Source organism: Acipenser ruthenus, chromosome 13 (genome assembly GCF_902713425.1).
Source record: "Acipenser ruthenus chromosome 13, fAciRut3.2 maternal haplotype, whole genome shotgun sequence".
In the NCBI taxonomy this organism is placed as follows: domain Eukaryota; kingdom Metazoa; phylum Chordata; class Actinopteri; order Acipenseriformes; family Acipenseridae; genus Acipenser; species Acipenser ruthenus.
This window is the reverse complement of record NC_081201.1, coordinates 1,148,411-1,170,947: the sequence shown is the minus strand read 5'-3', so window position 1 is coordinate 1,170,947 and position 22,537 is coordinate 1,148,411. Positions and strand designations below refer to the sequence as shown.

Below are 22,537 nucleotides of genomic sequence, written 5' to 3'. Positions count from 1 at the left end.
CTACGACCCTCCGGTCAAGAGTCCAGAGCCCTAACCACTACTCCACACTGCTATACAATATAACAGACAAACTGCAGTATCACATTACCCAGTCCTAATTGTCTACACTGTAACTGCAGATTACTAGCAGCACCCCCACACCCCCAATATGTATCCATTCGCTGTCGCTGAATCTTTTTTCATCTCCCAGCTTCCTGACCCCGGATCCATTTCAGTCCTAGCTTGTTCTTAGGTGGGATTGGTGAATAATACCCTGCATGCCACAGAACTAGTTAAAAGCAGGTCTGTATCTGCCCTAGCCTTCAGCTTTCCACCACAAGCATCACTGCAGTGTAAAGGACTGTCCGTATTGATGATGCACTGATACAGGTGTTGCATTTACATATCATGCATGTGTTTTGGTGCCTACACCCAAGCACTAAAATCAGACTGTCTGTGACTTCTTATAATAATAAATTAACAAAACAATAAAATAACACATTGTTATATAGAAAGAAAAAAAAAAGACACTGTGGGAAAATGTGCTATTTTAATGAGAAAAAAATGCTGATGTTTCCAAAAGGTTTGCTGACTGGAGCCCTTCACAGCAAAATAAGATGTTTATACGGAATCTCATTTTGAAACATTTATCTTTTTCATTTTACATTTACGTTTAGAAAAATAAAATGGTGCAACTGATGCAAAAAAAAAAAATGAAATCATCCCAGTGCTCCATCATGACAGTTCTAAGGAAGGGACCCTCGTCTGCAAGCATGCGATTTTACTAAATCACTGTACGGCTTTTAATACAGCCCCATCTGCTGGGATTATGTGGAACTGCATCGACTAATTCAGTAAAACATGCAAGGCACAACCAAATGTTGATTGTAGCATCTTGATTACACTTGATTACTGGGGAAGGACACAAAAAAACCCTAATTATATGTGGACATATGGAAGATGCAAATGCATGATGAGCTCATAGGAGTGGACAGTATTAATATTCATGATCAAGGCCATTATATATATAAAGTGAGTGTCTAGGGTCCAGTTAGGGTTGCATTTGTTTTGGTGAGGAAGAAGAGGCTAATCATTTAAGGATTCATTTCCATTCTTCCGTCCCCCCCAAACATAAAATGCAGTGCCCCCCAAAAAAAACACTGGTACAGGTCTTCGGTCAGAACTTAAACTTGTGGAGCTTCCACGAAATGCGCTCAAAAGGTTGTCCATTCAAGGGAAAACACCTCAGCTGAGACTCTGCAGTACAGCCAGTGGTGGGTCATTTTTGGTTACTTGGTTTTCTGTCTCTTGGCAGCTCTCCCACTCCTCTCAGACTCCCCTCCTCCCTTCTCTCCTGCAGCGATGCCCTCCAGTAATGACGGCTGGAGCTTCTCAGCCACAGCCCAGGTCCAGAGACACCGCTCCACCAGGTAAGGAGTCCATTCCTGACTGAGAGGAGACAAAGGAGTCACTTGCAGCCCCCTCTCCCGCTGTCAATATGGTTATACAGTCCATTGCTGTTTTAACAGACTCGTTAGATGGTTTAAATAGCTCAGCATTTATCCACTGACAACAGCTTCCCCTAGTTTCTGCCCTTCACTGAAGACTTAAGCTCCACCACATCCCAGTATTTCTGATGGACCTCTCTCCAAACAGCTGGGTCTGCACAGCCAAACAGCCCTCCTTCCAGACATTTTGCATGCGGAGCTGCCCTATAAGAAACGAGGCAAGTTTGTGACATCCTAATTATACAAAATACCAATAACAAGACTTTCAGTTATATAGAGCATTTCACGAAAGATGATCTCATCCAATCGCAAGGCACATCAATGACCATAACAATGAGCATCACAATAATAATAATAATAATAATAAAACTGCCATAGCTATTACAGAGTCATTTAATAACCCTTATCCCCCTCGACCACTTTCATTATCTACACGGGTTCTGAATCTTGGCGCTGCTGTTTTGGTAACGCATCAACACACAATGTGAACGATCAAGCGCAGGAACTTGAGATAGTTGTTAAATTATATATATATATTTTTAATTATAATTCTAACTTGACATTCAGGATTAACAAAAACACACTCTCTATATTAAATAACTTCACAGACACGCTTCTTCCAGACAAAATATTGAAAAGAAACGTGCCCAACCCCCTTTCTTTTCCACGCGTCGTGCGTGATGACGACACACGCACAGCTGGTCCATCACAGACGCTCATGCGGACGACCGTTTCCAGTTCCTCTTTCCCTGGACAACAATTTATAGGTCGCAAAGGTTAGAGTTGTTGTTTTTAAATATGTTTCCCATTAACACAGAGAAAGCAGTCCAGTGCAGGCATGTTTTAAAAGTTAGCTTAGCTGTTGCCTCTGCTAACACAGTACGGAATGCGGATACATTATGTGCTTCAATAACAGTGCCACTGCTGGCACGGTAAATGCCAGTTTAATTGTGTAGCTAGTGGTAGTGATAATGTATTATTTGCATTTTCTTTTCGTATTGTTTTTTTTTTTTTAAGCCAGTCCAGTGAGAAGCTAAAACTAGGATGTACCACATCATTACTATAATAATAATAATAATAATAATAATAATAATAATAATAAGGGTTATACTAATGCATTTAAAATAGTTTCGCCAGGTTTTTAAATTTGCTTTACCATGCTTTCGCTATGCTTTCTTCCACTTTGCTCTGGAAGCATTTAAAAAGGGCAGGTTGATTTCACAGTCACACATCATGTAAATGCAGGAGCTCATGTGCACTGAAATGTATCATTGCCTTTCCGTGGAATACAAACTGCTGTTCCTTAAGGTGTTTACACTACAGCTACTAACACTGCTTATTTGCTGGACTGTGCATGAACTGTAGCAGTGGCATTACAGCTTTGTAATGATTTCTTCACAGGGAAAAAAGGATACAAAGTTGTACTTGCTGCTGAAGTTCAATTTGCGAGCGGTTTAGCCATGCCCCCGAAGAAGTGACTCATAACTGCTAGAACGCTGGGCAGTGTGTCGGGGGAGGACCACAGTGATGAAGAGCTCCAGCTGAGGTCCAGTCTGCAGGTGGATGGTAAAGCTACTGCTTGCTCAAGACCATCGGAAGGTATTTTCCTAGACTGGCTCACAAGGTATTTGCTGTGCTTTCTAATGGCTGGCCGTGTTATTTTCTGTTACTTTCCTAGCTTTGCATTTTAAAAAATATTTTGGGTTCATATTAGTTCATTTTATTTTATTATTATTATTATTATTATTTATTTCTTAGCAGACGCCCTTATCCAGGGCGACTTACAATTGTAAGCAAATACAAATACATTTCAAGTGTTACAATACAAGTAATACAATAAGAGCAAGAAATACAATAACTATAAGAGCAAGAAATACAATAAAATAATTTTGCTGTCAAAGAAATGACATGCATAAGGTTAACAGTGATGGAATGGTCTAAGATTAGCAGGTGCCTGCATTACACAATGTGCTGGTGTTAGCATGGTCCTATCCTCTTCTCTGACTCCCCATCATACACCTTGCAGGCCAAGGCTGTTGGGCCCCAGAATAGCAGGCCACAAAGGGGCGCAGCTACCAGTGCAGTTTACAGAAGGTCTTTGTGTTACTTTTGTCATAGAATATTCAAGCGGTTCCATGAAAAGAATGCCATAGTTCCCTCAACAATAATTGAAGTTGTTTCTTGCTTTAGCATCCAAAAAATAAAATCCCTTTGAACATAAAGTTTAAAATATATAGACATCACTTTACATATCTTTATTTATTATTTTATTTTACTTTATTATATATGTATATATATATATATATATATATATATATATATATATATATATATATATATATAATGTATATGCATTGTTTTATATATGTATTCTATATATTTTTTTAGAAGATGGAGAAGATGGCGCGTGTGACCACGTCTCTGGGCAGCAACACCATCAGCGGGTGCACCATGTTCTGCCACCTGGACGCCCCCGCGAACGCCATCAGCGTGTGCCGCGACGCCGCTCAGGTGGTGGTGGCCGGCCGCAACATCTTCAAGATCTACGCGTTGGAGGAGGAGCAGTTCGTGGAGAAGCTAAACCTGCGCGTGGGCCGCAAGCCCTCCCTCAACTTCAGCTGCGCTGACGTCATGTGGCACCAGATGGACGAGAACCTGCTGGCCACGGCGGCCACCAACGGCGCGGTGGTCACGTGGAACCTGGGCAAACCGTCCCGCAACAAGCAGGACCAGCTGTTCACGGAGCACAAGCGGACCGTCAACAAGGTCTGCTTCCACCCCACCGAGGTGCACATGCTGCTGAGCGGCTCGCAGGACGGCTACATGAAGTGCTTCGACCTGCGCAGGAAGGAGTCAGTCAGCACCTTTTCAGGTACGCCGCTCTGAGAACACGCGCGTGCAATACAGAAGCTCAGATAATTAGTTTATCTTTTGATTATTCCTCTGTCTTATTTGTCGCAAGCATTGCAGCATATAAAGCCATCAAAATATAATACAGCTTTGATCGTAGCATCTGTATGCAGGAGATAGATTTCCTGAAACGGAATTCATTACGGAGAAGTACCTGACAAGACCTAGCTCAGTGAAAGAAGCTACTGATTTAACTTTAACGTTTTATAGATTATTGCATGCATATCGAAAACTTTTTTGTATCTAGCAGTTCAGTGTGTTTGTATCATTTCAGCATATAGCTTGGATGAAATATGAATAATACTTGTCTTTTTTTTTTTTTTTGCAGGGCAGTCTGAAAGCGTGAGGGACGTGCAGTTCAGCATCCGGGATTACTTCACGTTCGCTGCATCCTTTGAGAACGGGAACGTGCAGCTGTGGGATATCCGGCGCCCTGATCGATATGAGAGGATGTTCACAGCGCACAACGGGCCGGTCTTCTGCTGTGACTGGCACCCTGAAGACCGGTAGGGAGGGGCTGGGTTCATCTTGACAACAGGAAGGGATTACATCATTGCATGTTTTGTTTTATATACCAGGAATGGAAATACGAATTGCAAAGCAGTCATAGCAGTTTCAGCCGTTCCAGGTTTTAATACGAGCTTGATTAGATTAGCCACAGTGCGTATGTAACAAGCTCAGGTGTGTCCTATTAAACTCATAGTAAAACCAGTAATGGATCAAACTGCTGTACAAGTCAACAAAACCCTTAGGACTGACTAAAGGTCTTCTATTCATAGTTTTTATTGCTACTAATTTCAATAAAAACTATGAGTAAAGGCGTCTTCCAAATAAATACATTAATTTTGCCTTGCATAAATATACAATGTCCTCCTTTAATTTTTGTTGGAGGGTAGCGTATGGTTCTCATATCAAATCAACAAACATGTGGTTCCTTAACTTTCTTTTATTGCTCTCACTGGGTACCGGAAACAAAACCGGCACTTCCTAGCATCTACTGTACTTGTCACCCCTAACCACTCCTGTACTTTCCGCGTTGTGACAGTGTCAGACAGAGGCTTGTATTACTGGCTCATCACAATTAACAAGCGCCTTGCCCTGTCCGTACACCTTGCAGGGGCTGGCTGGCGACGGGTGGTCGTGACAAGATGGTTAAAGTGTGGGACATTACGACGAACCGTGCCAAGGAGATCCACTGCGTGCAGACCATCGCCTCGGTGGCACGTGTGAAGTGGCGGCCGGAACGCAAGTACCACCTGGCCACCTGCTCCATGATGGTGGACCACAACATCTACGTGTGGGACGTGCGCCGGCCGTTCATCCCCTTCGCCACATTCGAGGAGCACAAGGACGTCACCACGGGCATCGTGTGGCGCCACCTCCATGACCCCGGCTTCCTGCTGTCGGGCTCCAAGGACAGTACCCTCTACCAGCACAAGTTCAAGGACGCCAGCCGGCCGGTGGACAAGGCCAACCCCGAGGGGCTGTGCTTCGGGCTCTTCGGGGACCTGGCCTTCGCAGCCAAGGAGAGTCTGATCAGCGGCGGCGGCGACTCCAACCGCAAACCTTACGGGAGCGGGGGGGACCGGCGCTACCCCATCTTCTTCTTCAAGAAGCCCGACCTCACGGAGCAGTTCGCCCACGAGTCGAGCGCGCTCAGCGTCTTCGAGACGGACCTGGAGAGCAGCCGCATGGACTGGTTTGTCGAGACCGCCCGCCGCTACCTGCTGAGCGGCAAGCCCTTCGGGGAGCTGTGCGACCACAACGCCAAGGTAGCCAAGGAGCTCAACCGACCCCAGGTAGCAGCATTTCAATATCTCATTTCATCAACACTTCAGCATTGAAGCGATTTAGTGAACTGAGAGCATTTTATATGTACAGGTGACCTGCCTCTTACTGTGTTGGCACAGCCCTTATAAGTGTTTACCACAGTATTTTTGCATGGTATTTTTGCAGTTTTAACCTCCCATGGTTATAGTGTGCATTTACCATTCTTTGCTATGTTTGTTAATATGCTTTACCATACTTCGCTATATTTTACAATGCTTTACTTTGCTTTCACTAAGTTTTATTACACTTCTCTGTGCTTTTACTATGGTCACGTTTGCATTGTATGAGAGGGAAAACACACAAGAACACATGTCTTCTGCCATATGAAACAGGGTGTTGTTATTGTGCTTATTATTCATTCGTTAATTATTGCATGTATTTAAACAAAAACAGCATGCCTTCTGTTTTGTTTTCCTTGATTTTTCTTCTACCAGAAATGACATTTTCATTTTTTTCATTGACGTCTGTGTTTGTATCATGAAGGTGTCAACAACCTGGACCATGCTGAGGATTATGTATTCAGATCCAGGGAACCTCGCTACAGCCACAAGCATTAGTAAAGGGGGATCCATACCTCTCATGAACAGGTAGGAATTCATGCAGTGGATCACTTTGGATATGTGGTGCAGAGTGGAGATTCCAGCTTCATTTGTTCTTGACTATCACTATTTTCCTGCTGCTCAAACAGTACTCTGTGTTTGTGGGACAGTTTTGGGGGACAATCATACAGAACACTGGTGCGGATAAGTACATAGTATGATGATATTCCCCTTTGTAGAATGGTATCTTTTAAGAACAAGGTTTACCAACAAAACCAGCTTCAAACATCTTTGTTGATGCTGAAATACTGTTAAGAGTCTGTCTAGAAAAGTGGGGGCAAACTTTGCACCTACTCTAAAATCGTTTAATTTAAGCCACTATATTTTTTGGTCCGACTGGCTGCTTTTCCGGTCATTAAGCCTTCGCTCGCCTGTGTTGTTTTTGAGCAGCTTCAATATGAAGGAGATTGCTGCAGGTGGTCTGGGGAGCGAGAGCAGGCTGGATCGGGGGAAAGGGGAGATTCGGCAGGACACCATCCACCTGGACCCAGGAAACTCCCTAATCAACAACAACGACGGTGAATTGGGAGTTTTACACCTACTGTTTTTAACATTCAGAGTTTGTATAGCAGTTTTTAAATAATGAGCTTGCCTAATGAATAGTAGCAAATAGAAGTGTGTACACCCAGGACTTGTTAACCAGCACCTCACACAGCTGATTACAATAGGGTTGAGACCCTGTGACTCTGTGTCTCTAGAGAACGAGGAGACGGAGGGCAGCGAGGGTCCAGCGGATTACCTCTTTGGAGACGCAGAGCTTGAGGACGATGACCTGTACCCGATGGAGCACGAGAACCCAACGGGTTTGTGTCCTTAATTGTGAAACCGTTGAAAGTTGTGCTAGTTGTACCTAAAATCAGTCATGGCTGTGCTGAAAGAAGTAAAATAAAACATAAAGACTTTTTGTTTTTGTATAAGTAAGTTTGGTTTCCCTTCAAGACCCCTAGTGCATAGCAGTTTTGCCCATTTTAAGGTTTTAATTAGCCACAGTGTATAGGTAACAAGCTCAGGTGTGTGTTATTAAAACCAGGAATGGATCCGTTGCAATGGGAGTCTTTATTTTCATTCATGCTTGCCATATATAGATACCACATTCGCTACACCGGAATCTCTTTGAGTATTCGCTTGAAGGCTATGTGTAACCTTTGCCGTGTGCGTCTGTCTGTCTCTGCGCAGCGGAGGAGGCTGAGTACAGCCTGCCCCAGGAGGCGTTCCCTCTGCGCCACGAGATCGTGGACAACCCCTCCGTGCCTGAGCACCTGCAGGACAAGGTGGACTCGCCCCACGTGAGCGGCAACGAGGCGGAGGCGGTGTGCCTGACCCCCATCAAGTCCTTCTCCCTCATCTCCATCTCCCAGCCCCTGTACGAGAGCCACCTGCCGGCCAGCTTCTTCAGCCCCGTGGTGCGCGAGATGCTGCAGCACTACGCCGAGGCCGGCGACGTGCAGATGGCCGTGTCCGTGCTCATCGTCCTGGGAGACCGCATCCGCAAGGAGGTGGACGAGCTCACGCAGGCAAGGACCACTATATAGTGCAGAGATACCAGTCAGTCACGTTTTGGAAGTTCTTTCAGTTATATTCTCCAGGTTGAATCACCCTGGTAACCTTCCCCCTCCCCTGCCCTTGTGTCCCTCCACAGGAGCACTGGTACACATCGTACATTGACCTCCTGCAACGTTTCGAGCTGTGGAACGTCTCCAACGAGGTGATCAAGCTCAGCACCAGCAGCGCCATCAACTGCCTCAACCAGACCTCCACCACCCTCCACATCAACTGCAGCAACTGCAAGAGACCCATGAGCAACAAGGGCTGGATCTGCGACAGGTGAGGGAGGGCCAGGGGTTTTCTAGTTTATCATCAGTAACTTTGGTCTAGCTTAATGAAGCTTTTTGCTGCAGTGCAAACTTTGTACACTGTACTTTCTAAGTGGGGTCGAAAAAAATATTATTGTTTTAAAACTAGGAATAAACAGCACAGAATTTAATGTGTAGCAAAAGAACGTTGCACTGGAGCAAAACGTGTTTAGCAAAATCAATCTAGTATAATACCTGTTGTAGCGTCCTGAGGCATGTTCACCCACACTGCGTGTCTCAGAGTTGCAGAGGGCTGGTTGGTGACTCTCTTCTCTCTCTCTCTCTTGGTGGCAGGTGTCACCAGTGTGCCAGTATCTGCGCCGTGTGTCACCACGTGGTGAAGGGGCTCTTTGTCTGGTGCCAGGGCTGCAGCCATGGGGGGCACCTGGAGCACATCATGAACTGGCTGAAGAGCAGCTCACACTGCCCGGCCGGCTGCGGGCACCTGTGTGAATACACCTGAGAGCCCGCTGGGGTACCGTTCACATTGAACTCAACCGCAGGACATTTGGAAACTAGCAGAAAGGAGAGGTCTTTTAACAGAAGGCTGAAAGCAAAAAAAGTATGATGTACATTTGGAAGTCAAACTGAAGTTTTCAACAACAAAAAAAATTAATGTTTTTTTTTTTCTCTTAACCAGTTGGGTTCACTTTACCACACACCAGAATTCCTCAACCATATTTCACTCCAAGTAAAATAATTAAAACAGAACTACAGTAATAAGGGACAATGTATATACAGTGTGTACAGGAGAGACTTTAAATAAACACAAAGCTGTATATTTCTAGTTTCAAAACATGAAACAGTTTTTCTTTTTTTTTTTTTTCGGTGCCCAAAACTGCATCTATTTCTCAGACTGATAATGGATTTCCAGGAAGAACAGAACATGCTATCAGTCCTGTTCCAATTTGGATGCATCTCAAGGGCTGATAATTGGCTTCCATCCAGTTCTGGGAGACCTCTTGGTTATTTACCTCCACTCTCCCTGGAACACAGTGCGTACATACAGACACACGTACACACACTCTCACACTACACAGGGGGGGAGCGGCCTAGTTTTACAATAATGACACTTTTATATAGCAGTTTGTAACAAGTCCCTGTCACACTTTCATACAGACTCACAGTTCCATAGTACTTTTCTCATCTGTGGTCGGATTGAGCCTGGATTTGAACCTGCATCCCTGTTCTCCCTGGTCCTGAATGCTGTATCGGCTTCCCTCCCAGACTCTTATCTCTCGGTATCAAATCAGAGCCAGCAATCTGGGGAAACAAACAGTTTTTTGAGTCCCAAATGCTGAACCTTCCACTGAGTGTTTTAAAGTCCAAAGTATAATGCCTACGATAGCCAGATATCACAAAGGCGGCAGCAGTTTCTGTAGGAGATGCACAGTAAGATGGACAGATCTGAGAGCTGGCATCTCTCTAACCAGCACTAGTAAACTTCAGTGCTCTGCTTTCCTATGCACATCTCAGTATTGCTCCATCCAGCCTTGTCACCCTCAACCAAAATAATCAAATGTCTATTCCTGGATTTGATTTATATCTCAAAGATTATAGTTACTTTAGTCTTTCTGTAAAGTTAAATGGTTCTGGAAGTGGTCAAAGAAAAAGCATCTGCAACCCGGCGATTTTTTTAAGGTTTTTGCTAAATTTGGAGAGTTCTGTTAATAAACTAAAATGTACGTTGGGTGCACGTAGTGGGCATGGGGGGAATGAGTTTGGTTGTTTTGTTCGTAATGTATTTTTTGGTAAAGAGGAAGGAGAGCTTTTTTTTTTAATAATGAAGAGAACTTTGGACTGACTGTCCTTGTGCTTGGGGTGTTTATTCTGTATATCTGTAATTAGGTTTCAGTTCAGATAAGATCACACACTCTCTCTCACACGCACACACACGCACGCAAGAAAAGGTTTATATAAAGATTCAGGAGTTCCCGGTTTTCTTGTGGTCTTGGATTACTAGAAGGGATGGTTACCTGTGGCTGATATGTATTTAAACTATAATAAAAAAAAATATGTCTAAATATTATTCGTTTTTAAATAATACATGGGAGTGAAAGCTGGGTTTCCGGGCCGGAGGCCAATTTTCTACAGGAATGAAAAGGTTAACATTCTGACTGTACCAGAGATCTGTGGGTCTGACTTTTTTTGGCAGGGAATGGGATAGAAAGAGAGGTAGCCAGCAGTCAAGCTCTTACTTTCCAGAGACACCTTGGGCAGTCATACCTCCCAAGCGTCCAGCCGTCTGATTCCAGCACTCGCTACTGGACTGCAGGTAAGGCAGCTGTGTTCTTTTATTTCTGTGTGGCTCGCAAGGGGCAAGTCAAGTCCTGGAACGCGGAGATCGCTGTTCAGAATGTCTCGAACAGGCCAGGCAGATACACAGACACACACACACACACACACACACACACACACACACACGCAGTCAGTGCTGGGGTGCTGGCCAATGCAGCTCTTTCAGGTTGTGCTGAAGAAACATAAAACTTCCATGTCTAAAGCTCTGAGTGCTGGTAGATCTGAGTTAGCCCAGACTTCATGTAAAAGAGAACCTGCAAACGGCACCTCAAGGTGTTTTAACAGGAGGTGATCATAGTCACACCACTGCTGGGATGCTTTGTTGATTTAACAGGTCTAGATTTCTTTTTTACAAACTGCACACAATGGGTGCAAGCACATGGTCTAGCCAGTGGTAACGAAGTTATCTCTAGGCCAATTCGGAACCCATAGTGATCTTTGGATTGAACCTAATGTTATGTGGACTATTACCTTTACGTTGCCTGAAACTATTTCTTTTTTTTTTTTGTTACATTTTATTTTACCTCTGTTTAAATAATCAGATATTATATTTTGGATACTATCATCTGTTCATTCAGAACTGAGGCCTCCATCTACACAGAGCTTTCATTCATTACAGGGAGTTATGTAGTATTTGTCCAGCAGGTGGCATTGGTGTATATACGAATGGTTCATGGTAAATGTGTATACAGTACTTTTAATCCACCAGTTTAGAAAATGACTTGCATATTCTGTATATTAAAAAAAAAGTTAATACAGTAGACTCTTTTGTAAATAAATGGTACCCTTGATTTTTTTTTACAGAATCAAAATGTTTAAAACAGTTAAAGATATGACAAATTGTTCGGTTACTAAACTATTGAAGTCCATTTTAGGACCGACAAACAGTATGTGGCACCAAAAAGCAAGCAATCGAGTGACAACAGGAACTAATGAAGTATTCTCTCCCCTCAGCTGAGATGTATACCTCTGTCCTGATCTCCTGTTTTGCTGTTGCTGCGATTGCCACGACTCCTGATTCCACATCGGGAGAAGAGCGTTCCCCTGAGCCGCCAGACTGCTCCTCCTCCTGCTCCTGCTTCCACGATGAGTACAGCTCGGAGCTACACGTGTACTGCAGCTCACACAACCTGTCCAGCATCCCCTCTGACCTCCCACAGACCACACACTCCTTGTGGCTGGATGGCAACAACTTCACCTCCCTCCCGGCCTCTGCTTTCCACAGCCTCTCTGCCTTGGACTTCCTGAACCTGCAGAACGGTCAGTTATCCAGCTTGGATCCGCAGTCCCTCCGCGGGCTCGGCTCCCTGTCCCACCTGCACTTGGAGCGCAACCGGCTGCGCTCTGCGCCCGCCAATGTCTTTTACCACACGCCGAACCTGGCCTCGCTCGGTCTCCACAGCAACCAGATAACTCGCATCGAGGAGGGCCTTTTCTCTGGGCTGTCCAGCCTGTGGCTCCTCAATCTGGCCTGGAACTCCCTAGCGGTGCTCCCAGAAACCAGCTTCCAGGACCTTCAGAGCCTCCGGGAGCTGAACCTGGCAGGGAACAGGCTGGCATACCTGCATCCACATCTCTTCCAGGGGCTTGTCGAGCTCCAGGAGTTGGACCTCACTGGGAACTTCCTGAAAGTAATAAAGGCCAACGTTTTCCACAAGCTGCAGAAGCTTCAGAAGCTCTACTTGAGCCAAAACCTGATCCACATGGTGGCTCCCCGCGCCTTTGTGGGCATGAAGTCCCTCCGTTGGCTGGACCTTTCCAGCAACCGCCTGGTCGGACTCTACGAGGAGACCTTCTCCGGGTTGCCCAGCCTCCACGTTCTCCGGCTCTCCAACAACTCCATCGCCGGCCTGCGCCTGAGGATCTTCCGAGACCTCCCTTACCTGGAGGAGCTCCGGCTGAGCCACAACCGCATTAAGATGCTGGTGGAGCGGACCTTCGATGGGCTCGGCCACCTAGAGGTCCTTGCCCTGGACCACAACCATATTCAGGAGGCGCGCCTCGGTTCCTTCCTCGGGCTCCCCCACCTGGCCGTGATGAGCCTAACTGGCAGCTGCTTTCGGAGTCTTCCAGAGCAGGTCTTCAAGGGCTTGGCAAACCTGCACAGCCTCCACCTCGATGGCAGCTGCCTCACCAGAATACGACCCCAGACCTTCTCGGGGCTCACAGGCCTTCGCCGACTCTTCCTCCAGCACAACAGCATCTCTGTGATCGACGACCAGAGCTTTGTGGAGCTCCCTGGGCTTCAGGAGCTGGATCTGAAGTTCAACAAGCTGGTTTCCACGTCCTCTCAAACCTTTGCTGGCTTGAAGAGCCTGGAGTACCTCCTGCTGTCTTCCAACCAGCTCCAGCGTCTCCCGGAAGAAGCTTTTGGCCCCCTGCAGCGGCTCTCCTGGCTAGATCTTTCCTCCAATAAACTGGAATCCATCCAGAACGGCACTTTGCTGCCCCTTTCCAGGCTGCGGCACCTCAACATCAAGAGGAACGGCCTCCGCAGCTTCCCCGATGGGATCCCAGGGAATATGGAGCAGCTGTGGCTGGATGGGAACCCTTGGCACTGCAACTGCGCTGCGCGGTCCCTCAGGGACTACAGTTTGAGCAAACCCCAGACTGTGCCCCGACTGGTGGAGACACTGGAGGAAGGAGAGGACAAGATTGTGTACAATAACATCACCTGCGCCAGCCCCCCGAGCGCAGCCGGAATCGACCTGCGGGATATCAGCAACGAGCATTTCCAGGACTGCTAGCTTCACCCCCCCTCCGGGGATGGGTTTAATAAAGATAACAAAGTTGTGTGTTATCCCCCCCCCCCCTCCCCGTGTACATCTAATATAATCCACTCTCTGTCTCTAAGCAACCAACCAACCGCCTTTGAACATACTGGAGTGTAGATTATCTGTTGTTAGCTAGCAGGAAAAGTGACAATCGAAGTCAGGCACTGGTAGTGGATAATTGCACTAATCTCGTGATTTCAGAGCTGCAGCAGCCACACAGTAATCAAACTAGCAATGTTAGTATTTTAATTAGATTCAGTTGTTTGAATAAAAAGGAAAATAATTGAAGTGTGCGGTTTCAGATAGTTATTTATTAAAAAAAAGAATTCCAAGCATACACTGCGCAAACATCAATGCATAAAAACACTGTGTACAAAGACAGTACCAGACATTAACAAGTTTGTGATTTATTAATAGATATATTTTTGAAAGTGGCAAATAACTGGTCGTTCTAGCAACATTCTGAATTACACTAGTAATTGGATTTCTATTAAAAAGCTACTGCTGCTGTAAATGAAAAATACATATACTTATTTCCAAAAGGTTGGTAGAACCTGCTGCTTATTTTACTAAAGCGAGAGTTTGAAAGGGTTGGGGTTGTGCATCTGCAGTCTGCCTGGCCCCAGGTGCACTATGCTGTGTGTGCTCTGCACTGTCCCGGATCCTCTGCTTATATTCCAGATTGCCAGCCTGCCGTTCTCACACCATTGTGCAGGACCTGCTCGCACTGTTTGCAGTATTCACTCAACACACGAGCCAAGCCCTACAAAACTTATTTCATTTACTTATTGCATCTTTGCAGGGTTATATAAACAATGTAGGCTAGATGTGACCAAGACATTGACTGGCATATTAAGGTGAATTACGTTTCTGGGGAACACTTTGAGGTATTTGTTTTAATATTTGGTACACAGCTGTGTTATATGATTTTTTCAATTAAAAATGCCCTTTGTCTAGCAATAACAAAATAATAGTTTCATTTCCACACAGTTTTCAAGTTTTTCACATTCAGTTTACATTCCAGCAGCGGTGTTCTTGCCCCTTCATTACGCTTCCATGGTTTATGGTTACGAAAATAAAGAAAAATCGAATTGGTTCAGATGATGGATTTATTAAAAAATGAAACAATGTAGCGAGGAAAATTTCTGCAATTAAAAAAATCCAATACCATGAAAAATAAGACAAGAGAGGTATACTTTGTTTCAATCCTAGAACGGACAGGTTAAGAACAATTTTATAAAAAAAATGACTAATCTAACCATTCCCCACCCCTCCCTCTTTGCCTTACTCTTGGCTATGCCCCAACCCTCTAACTCAATAAAAACCCCAGGATCAACCCCCTGCTTGTTCCCGCCCCCTTATTGAAAGTACAGTTCCTATTGGCTCTGGAGCTCCTGACACCTCCCTCACCACTGTCTTGTCAGGCAAGGAGGTTTTAAATAAGTGTTCTTGTAGTGCTCAGGCTGAAGGGAGGTGGTTCCCCTGCCTGCTTGTCTAAGCTTGCCCCGGTGAACCCCTGCAATGCTGCTCCCATGACTCGGTGGCACCCCCCTCTGGCGAGCTTGTTCAGGATGGCAGATTCACCCTCCGTCAAGAATTTTAACAACAACAAGATCAGCTGAGAGAGAGAGAGAGAGAGAGAGAGAGAGGGAGGGAGGAACACAGGAGCTCAACACAGGCGCAATTCATCTTGTCAATGTATGTGTGCGCTAGTCTGTCTCTCTGTCTGTCTGTGAGTGCTGGTTTGGTCTTGTAAGTGTGGGTGTGTGCGCTTGTCTGTCTGTATCTGTGACTGCCAGCTTGGTCTTGGTGGGTTTATGCTCATTATATTATTCCCTTTTACCCCTTTTCAGGTTAATCTAATGGTCTTCAAAACAAACACCTCCAGCAAGTAGAAAATGATTAACAGTAAGCAGGAGTAGGACCAAGACCGGAGTGCTTTAACACACATCGTCAAGCTGCAGGCTGGCAGAGCTGGAGAGGGGAGTCATTGAGTGCTTCCTATTCAAAGAGAGGGAACAGTCGCTCACCAATTGCAAGGCTAGGACTCTGTCCAGCCCGGACTCTGTTTCTCTGCGTCCTTCAGTCTGTCCAGGTTTTTCATCACCAGCGGCCATGTCTTCTCTGATTAACAAAACAATACAAACAAGGACATAATGACTGAACACAAACTGACGTTCTTAGCATTAGCATCTCCGCATCTCCTCTTCACCCCTGCTCTCTTACCCAATTCCCCTTGACACTCCTCTAGTGAAGACGCCAGCTCCGAAACACTCAGCGACTTCAGGGAGTCCTTCCAGCTATCACTGCCTGTAGAGACAGACACACACACACTAAAACTACTACATTTCTCTGTGATTCGTTTATTTCTATCGATTATGCATTCACCAGCAGGATTCTCCACTGGGGTCACTGCTTTAAAATCTGGAAGTGAAAACCAGTTTGAAACAGCCCAGTTTGTAAAGCCCTTCAATGCGCTGCTGCTCCTTATAAATGACGTTATGTAAAAGCCCTACGCCTGTCACTCCCACCTTTCTCCCCACTCTCAACCTGCTGCATCGCTCTGCCCTCCGACCGCAACCCGCCAGTGCTGTCGTTCTTCAGCCGCACAAGGAGCTCCGCCTGGCACGCCCTGCCAATCGGAGAAAAGAAATAGGTCAGGTGACTACAGAGTTGACCCCGGAGAATCGGACTTGTCTGTTTGTCTCTGGCCTCACCGCACTCTCTCCAGCGCTCTGCCTGCCTCCCGCGCCGCTCCCTGCGTGACCTCCACCTGCTCCTGGAACCTCCTCCAGCCCATCTTGTCCTCCATGAGACAGCTCTCCACCACCGTGCGCAACTCCCTCTCCTGAGACACCTGGCCCTGCAGCTGCTCTATCTCCGCACATTTCTAACAGACAGAGGGAGGGGACATGCATTCGTATCAGTGCTTTAAAATCACCGCAAAAATATCCTAAACCAGGTGTATACATGTGAAAACGTAAGAGCGACACACAGACAGACAGACAGGCAGGCAGGCAGGCAGACAGGCAGCCAGCCGCTGTGTACAACTGCATTTTGAGACTGCCAGTAACCGATTATTATCCTCAGCATGTTTTGTGAAGTGTGACACATAGACAGGCACCTGAAATACAGCTGGTTTTATACTCGGTAATCTATTTGCATGTCTCGAAAAATCCAATTTCATTTAATTGCGCACGCGGGTACAGAAGGTGTCCGTCAAAATAACGGAGGGTTAATAGCATTGCTAAAAGTTTCTGGAATGGCTGTGTTACATTCCATTCCTATGCCACTTTAACGAGAATACAGAACTAGTGCATTAACCTTTTTTTTCCCCCCAGGTGGGCGGTATAATGTGTTTTCAACAAAGTGGGTTGCTGAAAACGATAAACGCAAGGAGTTTGCTGCTGATGTCGAATAATACTAATAATAATGAAGTGTCTGTATTCCCTGGGTGGTCCTGCCCCTCCGCAGTGGTGTCACCTTGTGCAGCTGGATTGCTATCTCCTGCATCTCTGCCTCCAGCTGGTCAGCGTACGCCTGCTCAAGGGCATCGCTGGGGGGGCGGGCGTTGCTGTGCCACCGCGCGATCGCCGACGTCATCTTCCGCTTGGGACCAAACAGCCTGGGGGGGGGGGGGGAGGGAGGGGGGGAGGGAGGGAGGGAGGGAGGGGGTAGAATTACGATGCATGTCATGAATTGGAGAAGAAAACCAAACAAGCAAATTCAACCAACAATAAAATGTACAAGCAAAGACGTTGCAAACTGCTTATGCTTATTTAACAAACAAATTTGCTAAGAAGCAATTGCTACGGAAACTCAAGCAACTAAAATACAATAAATATTGGAGATCTAGATTTTTGTTTTCCTTCTCAAGCTTTTTTTTTGTGCTGTCAGTCAGATGCCTTGATTTTTCCAGCAGTAGTATAATTAAATCCTCAGTTAAATAAACCAGCCCCTATGATTGCAGTCGAGTACATTCCAGGAGGACAGACTCACGTAATGCCCACTTCCTTCAGGTCGTTCTCAGTCAGCGTGAGGAAGATCCGCAGGTCAATGTCTTGCTCCTCCAGCAGCGGGACGTACTTTGAAAACCCAATCGTCTCCAGGAACTCGCCCAGGTCCTGAAAGGGGAAAGCGCACACCATCAGAGGCCCCCTTGGGTTCAAACAACACGACCTAGGTACCATTCATCACCTGCACACTCACAGCATGCAGAAAAGCACCTCACAAACAAATGCACAGACCCATCAAAGCGAGCAGTGGTTGCCAAGCCTTGTGACGAGAAAGAAAGAGAGACTGCCGTGCCAATGCCAGACCATGCATAACATAGGCTTGAATCTTTGAGCAATACAATGTCATGCTAGAAAGAGCCATGCAGGAAGCAACAATCCCATCCACTGGGGCACCTGCCTTCGGACCGGAGTATGAAGGAGCCCCTGCAGCTGGGGGGTGAACACTAGAATTCACCGCGTTGCAGGCCTGCAGACTCTCACTGTTGCCGTGGCGATTCTTGTTCTTCCTGCGATTGGGTGGTGAGTTCTTCTGGTCCGAGTCCTGAAGGAGGAAGAGGAAAGGGGGTTGGGGGTCTTGAACAAAATGGACAAGCACATCCCTCCACCCACACCCCACTTGGATACAAAACTAACCCAATATTTACGACAGTGCAATGCGGATGTGTGCTTTTACAGTTGTACTTTGTGGTTATTGGAAAGATGAGCGAGGGACCTCTGGGTGTGTTGTGCAGGGTGCAGTGGGGTGCCGTTACCTCATTGCTCTCCAGGGAGCCGTCCCGACTGATCCCCAGTTTTGGGGGCAGCCCCTCGACGCTGCTGCTGCTGCTGCTGCTGCTGCACCTCATAGTAGGCATGTCGTTGTCAAAGAACGGACTCTCGTCTGGATAGAGACACAGAGATCACAGTGACCAATCACACAGTGTGTCTACATACCCTACACAGTACGTGAAGATAATCACTAGTCACTCTAGCAAGAAGCACCAGCCTGCCCAGTACAGTTGCACAGCTGGCAGATGTACAGTACAGGAAAACAAGTGGCAGGACAAAGAAGGGGACCGTACCTTGACTGCTGTTGCTCTCCAGATCCAGCTTGTTGATGGGCGAGGTGACGTCTCGGTTACTGATGCCCTCGGACTGCCCCCGTCCGGCTCGGAACGTCACATAGCCCGGAGGAGCCACGCTGCGCTCTGGAACGCACAGGGGGAGACACTGAGCAGGGCCTGGTGCACGCAAAATCTAGCGCTGCGCTGACCCCATGCGTTGCAGAAGCAGTGCAGGTGCCTAGACGTGTGGCTTTCCAATATACAGCAGATGGCTGAAGCTACAAACCGCTATTATTTTCACAGATTCAATGTACTGCATTTGAGCTGTATTAATAAAAGGGCTACAGCTTTAACATGGGGGTGATAATAACAATTATAAATTTCAAATAAATAAGTAAGTCAGGAGAGTAGCTGTGTTTAACTGGTAAAGATTGCCAGTGTCGGATCTTCCTGACAGTAGCCAGGAGCCGCGTTTCCAGTTCCAAGTGCTACGCTTGGGTACAGTTTAATTGTGGGGATTGTAATGAGGTGTTACAGCAGCGTCTTTCAGCTTATCAATTAAAAACAGCGTTAGCTGGTGCTCTATAAGGGTGCGTGGTCAGGTACCGTGGTACTTGGTGGCGTCTCCCACTCGGAAGGCGATGGCCTGCGGCCCGTCGTGGATGCTCAGTGGTTTGTTTCGGCTGCGGTGGGACCGGCGAGGCGTGCTGTCCGAGTCCTCGGAGGAGCTCAGGTCTTCAAAGAGCCCTGCAGCACAGAAGAGAGGATCAGCCAACGCCACCCTACCTGCCCTGACATCAACACTCATTCCACGGCAGCTTTGACCGGAGCTAAACCATTTTGACAGCAGCAGTCAGGGAACGTGTAATCTTGTATACTATTTATTGCTGGCTACACAGCAAATCTGAAATTATTATAATATTATTAAAAAAAAATACAATAATATGCATGGGGCCACAGGTAGCAGTAGTTATTAAAGACATAAACAATCAAATCAAAAACCCAAGACAGTCATTCAAATCAAGATGCATATGAACTTGATCATCTGAAAATAATATTCCTTGGCTCCCCTCTCCTCTCCTCTCCTCAGCTATGTTAGCCCCCCCTAGTGGTCCCATTCCTATACAGCACAATACCTGCTTTGGGGTGCATCTGCACAGAGTGGATGTCAATGAGGCTGGCGATCTTGGTGTGTCCGTACAGCATGGCCAGGGCCCGGGCGGTTTCTCCCTTTGCGTTGCACTCATTCACCTTCACTCCCTGCAGCACGGGGACAGGCACCGTTAGTGGGTCTCAGTGTGCACCCCATAACCCTCCCACCACCACAGCAGCAGCATCCCCAGATACATGAGCGACTGCACAACAGCTTACAACACGACTGTAAATCAGGCCCTGTAAAAAAGATCACTTTCGACACTCACGCGTTGTAGAAGGTTCTGGACGATGATTTCGTGGCCCGAGGCAGCAGCCTCCATCAGAAGAGTAAAGCCAGACTTGGGATCCCTGCAAGAGGAGAGGAGAGAGGTTACACAGTGATGAAGCGCCTCAGATACGTCTGGGACAGTCAGGCACCCAAATCATGCTAATTCTAATGCTAATGCTAATGCTAATGCTATTTCAGCAACCCGCGGGTCTTTCGGAGGCGACTCACTTGACGCTGGCGTCCGCGTTGTTGTCCAGGAGGAACTTGACCATCTGCTGGTGCCCGGTGCTGGTGCAGTGGAACAGAGCGGTCCACCCACGGCAGTCCCTCATCTCCAGCTCTGCACCTCGCTTTCAGGAGACAAGACAGGAGCTTTTTAAATAAAACACAGCCTAGCACCTTCCATATAAACCTTTGGAATTAAACTAAAAGCATTGTCAGGTTTCCTACATAAGGTACTGCAGACCTTAGATATTGGACTTGCTAGTACCAGAACTACCCAAGTTATTCTATCTCAGAACAATGTGAAAACTTGGATTCTGCCTGAAGCTGCGCACATAGGAACGGTCAGTAACCCCTTTAAATCCCTTTTCTTTGTCTTAGTGTTTAGGAGCTCACCTCCAGGAGGCAGTGTGCGATCCCCTCGTTGCCACAGCTGGCTGCCAGCATGAGTGGCGTCTGCCGGCGAACTGTGGTGACGTTGACGCCCACCCCGGCGTCCAGCAGCACGTTGGCGATGCGGTCGTGCCCGATGTAGGCTGCGTACATCAGCGGCGTCCAGCCGCCCACATTCTTCCTGTTCAAATCCACCTCTTTCCTGAGGAGAACAGCACAGCAGGCAACTAATCCAAACCGCTTAGGCAATACCTGCCCATTTTAATTGAATGCAGCTGACAACACAAGTTTTTAACTCCCGGGGCAGTACCACACGCCTAGGTAAAATAGGTAAGGTGGTCTAAGAGTGGTGCTAACCAGGGCATGTGAAACCAGCCGGCAGAGACAGAAGTATTGGGACCTAATAAAACAGTGACTGAAACCCTTTCATTTGAAAGCTGGTGAAGGAGGCCGGTCGCGCTCACCTGCGGATGCACTCCACCACCACGTCGTGCTGGCCGATGGAGGCGGCGGTGTGAAGGTCCAGCGGCACGTCCAGCTCCTCGGGCCGCACGAGCTGCCCGGCCCCCAGCCACACTGACAGGCTGGCCCCCAGCTGCTCCGACTCGCTGGCCTCATCGCTCAGCTCCGACATCCTGCACGCAGCAACCAGCAGCTGTGAAACCGTCACAATAACCTGGCCTGTTTTAACAAGGTCCTTGTCTTGATATACAGTATATATATATATGCAATGGATAATATGCTCCACAATATGCCTCTCAGGGATGGCAATAAGACTCCTCCTTCTGCTTAGCAGTGCACCCATTCCAGGTTTTAACATGAGCTTGATTAGCCACAGTGTATAGGTAACAAGCTCAGGTGTGTCTTACTAAACTCATAGTAAAACCAGGAATGGATCAAACTGCTGTGCAATGTGGGTCTTATTTCCATCCCCGCAGTTTAAGTGTAAATTGTGTACCCCAAACCCTTTTTTGTACTGGAATAGTTTATTTTACACAGTAATATCAGTCTACACTGATATTGAATAGACATTCATGTTTTATTGACTGCTCAGGTGCACATTCCTAGTTGTATCTAGCTAGCCTTTATAGACCAGCTGTAAAACGTAAACACTACTGAATTTCGCCAGATTTGTCACAACAACAAAGGGTAAAGGTTTTTGTGATATAAAACTAAGTGGATAAACGTTTTGGTAACAAGAAGACACAGGCGAGGTCTTTTTGACGATCATAATTCTACGTCGATCCCTTTTAGTATGTACAAGTTCAACATGATTAAGTGTAAGGCTTTGAAAGTCAACAGATCGTATACCCTCTCGAACTCCGGTTCAATCTGAGTCGGTGGGAAGGTTCTGTAATATTTAAATTGTGTACTGATCAAGACTGTTGCACCCCCTACAGTCGGTAACGTTTTCATTTCAACACAAAGTAGCCAAGGCGTGCCAGTTTTGCAACTTTAGCAGTTGAGAAAATGATTATAAATACGTTCTATTAATAAACGTACCTGTTAAACTTCCCGTTCTGGGACAGAGGGCATAAACTTGCACTCGTCAATACACACAACCACACAAAAACAAAGACAGGATGCGAAACGGCTTGTGTGTTTGCATCTCCACTCCAGGAAACTGACAAGGAAAAAATCTGGGAGATGTAGTCCTTGTTTTCTAGCACGCAGGATTACAAAAAAGGA

The 22,537-nt window shown here is 46.6% G+C and overlaps 3 protein-coding genes and 1 long non-coding RNA gene across 9 annotated transcripts; 2 read left to right on the top strand and 2 right to left on the bottom strand.

Annotated features, from left to right (window-relative positions):
• Positions 1–580: 580 nt before the first annotated feature.
• LOC131740176 (uncharacterized) lies at positions 581–2,206 on the bottom strand. The gene is made up of 2 exons (XR_009330803.1): positions 2,140–2,206; positions 581–1,691 (listed from the first exon to the last, which is right to left on the bottom strand). It is a non-coding gene; the product is annotated as an uncharacterized LOC131740176 (long non-coding RNA).
• On the top strand, positions 2,148–10,456 carry wdr24 (WD repeat domain 24). Of its 4 annotated transcripts, none has more exons than XM_034030858.3 (11): positions 2,148–2,263; positions 2,889–3,086; positions 3,876–4,359; positions 4,726–4,903; positions 5,515–6,196; positions 6,711–6,814; positions 7,217–7,344; positions 7,525–7,629; positions 8,003–8,340; positions 8,466–8,650; positions 8,974–10,456. In XM_034030858.3, exons 2-11 carry the CDS (start codon positions 3,051–3,053, stop codon positions 9,140–9,142), a joined length of 2,409 nt encoding a protein of 802 aa, XP_033886749.2. In that variant the 5' UTR covers positions 2,148–2,263; positions 2,889–3,050; the 3' UTR covers positions 9,143–10,456. The 4 variants fall into 4 exon arrangements, with proteins under 4 accessions (XP_033886749.2, XP_033886751.1, XP_058891385.1 ...); XM_034030860.3 differs by having other exon boundaries at positions 2,149–2,263; positions 2,889–3,111; XM_059035402.1 differs by lacking the exon at positions 2,148–2,263 and adding an exon at positions 2,296–2,419.
• Positions 10,457–10,582: 126 nt separating this feature from the next.
• igfals (insulin-like growth factor binding protein, acid labile subunit) lies at positions 10,583–14,039 on the top strand. Its single transcript, XM_034030865.3, has 2 exons — positions 10,583–10,954; positions 11,932–14,039. The coding sequence occupies exon 2, from the start codon at positions 11,937–11,939 to the stop codon at positions 13,722–13,724; it is 1,788 nt and encodes a 595-aa protein (XP_033886756.3). The 5' UTR covers positions 10,583–10,954; positions 11,932–11,936; the 3' UTR covers positions 13,725–14,039.
• An 803-nt stretch (positions 14,040–14,842) lies between these two features.
• On the bottom strand, positions 14,843–22,487 carry anks3 (ankyrin repeat and sterile alpha motif domain containing 3). 3 transcript variants are annotated; one of them, XM_059035407.1, is made up of 17 exons: positions 22,352–22,487; positions 21,313–21,529; positions 20,852–21,050; positions 20,462–20,583; positions 20,232–20,313; positions 19,947–20,070; positions 19,417–19,557; positions 18,829–18,954; positions 18,520–18,647; positions 18,165–18,308; positions 17,751–17,875; positions 17,235–17,376; positions 16,469–16,641; positions 16,283–16,383; positions 15,978–16,061; positions 15,782–15,875; positions 14,843–15,369 (listed from the first exon to the last, which is right to left on the bottom strand). In XM_059035407.1, the coding sequence occupies exons 2-16, from the start codon at positions 21,480–21,482 to the stop codon at positions 15,793–15,795; spliced, it is 1,944 nt and encodes a 647-aa protein (XP_058891390.1). In that variant the 5' UTR covers positions 21,483–21,529; positions 22,352–22,487; the 3' UTR covers positions 14,843–15,369; positions 15,782–15,792. The 3 variants fall into 3 exon arrangements, with proteins under 3 accessions (XP_058891390.1, XP_058891388.1, XP_058891389.1); XM_059035405.1 differs by having other exon boundaries at positions 21,313–21,503; XM_059035406.1 differs by having other exon boundaries at positions 21,313–21,483.
• Between the last annotated feature and the right edge of the window lie 50 nt (positions 22,488–22,537).

Excerpts from the sequence above, each read along its gene's own strand:
- wdr24 (XM_034030858.3), top strand. The coding sequence starts at position 3,051 with ATGGTAAAGCTACTGCTTGCTCAAGACCATCGGAAG. Across the intron at positions 3,087-3,875 it reads TTGCTCAAGACCATCGGAAG|AAGATGGAGAAGATGGCGCG; the intron begins GTATTTTCCTAG and ends ATATTTTTTTAG. Across the intron at positions 8,651-8,973 it reads AAGGGCTGGATCTGCGACAG|GTGTCACCAGTGTGCCAGTA; the intron begins GTGAGGGAGGGC and ends TCTTGGTGGCAG.
- igfals (XM_034030865.3), top strand. The coding sequence starts at position 11,937 with ATGTATACCTCTGTCCTGATCTCCTGTTTTGCTGTTGCTGCGATTGCC.
- anks3 (XM_059035407.1), bottom strand. The coding sequence starts at position 21,482 with ATGTCGGAGCTGAGCGATGAGGCCAGCGAGTCGGAGCAGCTGGGGGCC. Across the intron at positions 20,071-20,231 it reads TCCAGAACCTTCTACAACGC|GGAGTGAAGGTGAATGAGTG; the intron begins GTGAGTGTCGAA and ends CCCGTGCTGCAG. Across the intron at positions 16,642-17,234 it reads TAGCAATCCAGCTGCACAAG|AAATGTGCGGAGATAGAGCA; the intron begins GTGACACCACTG and ends TCTGTCTGTTAG.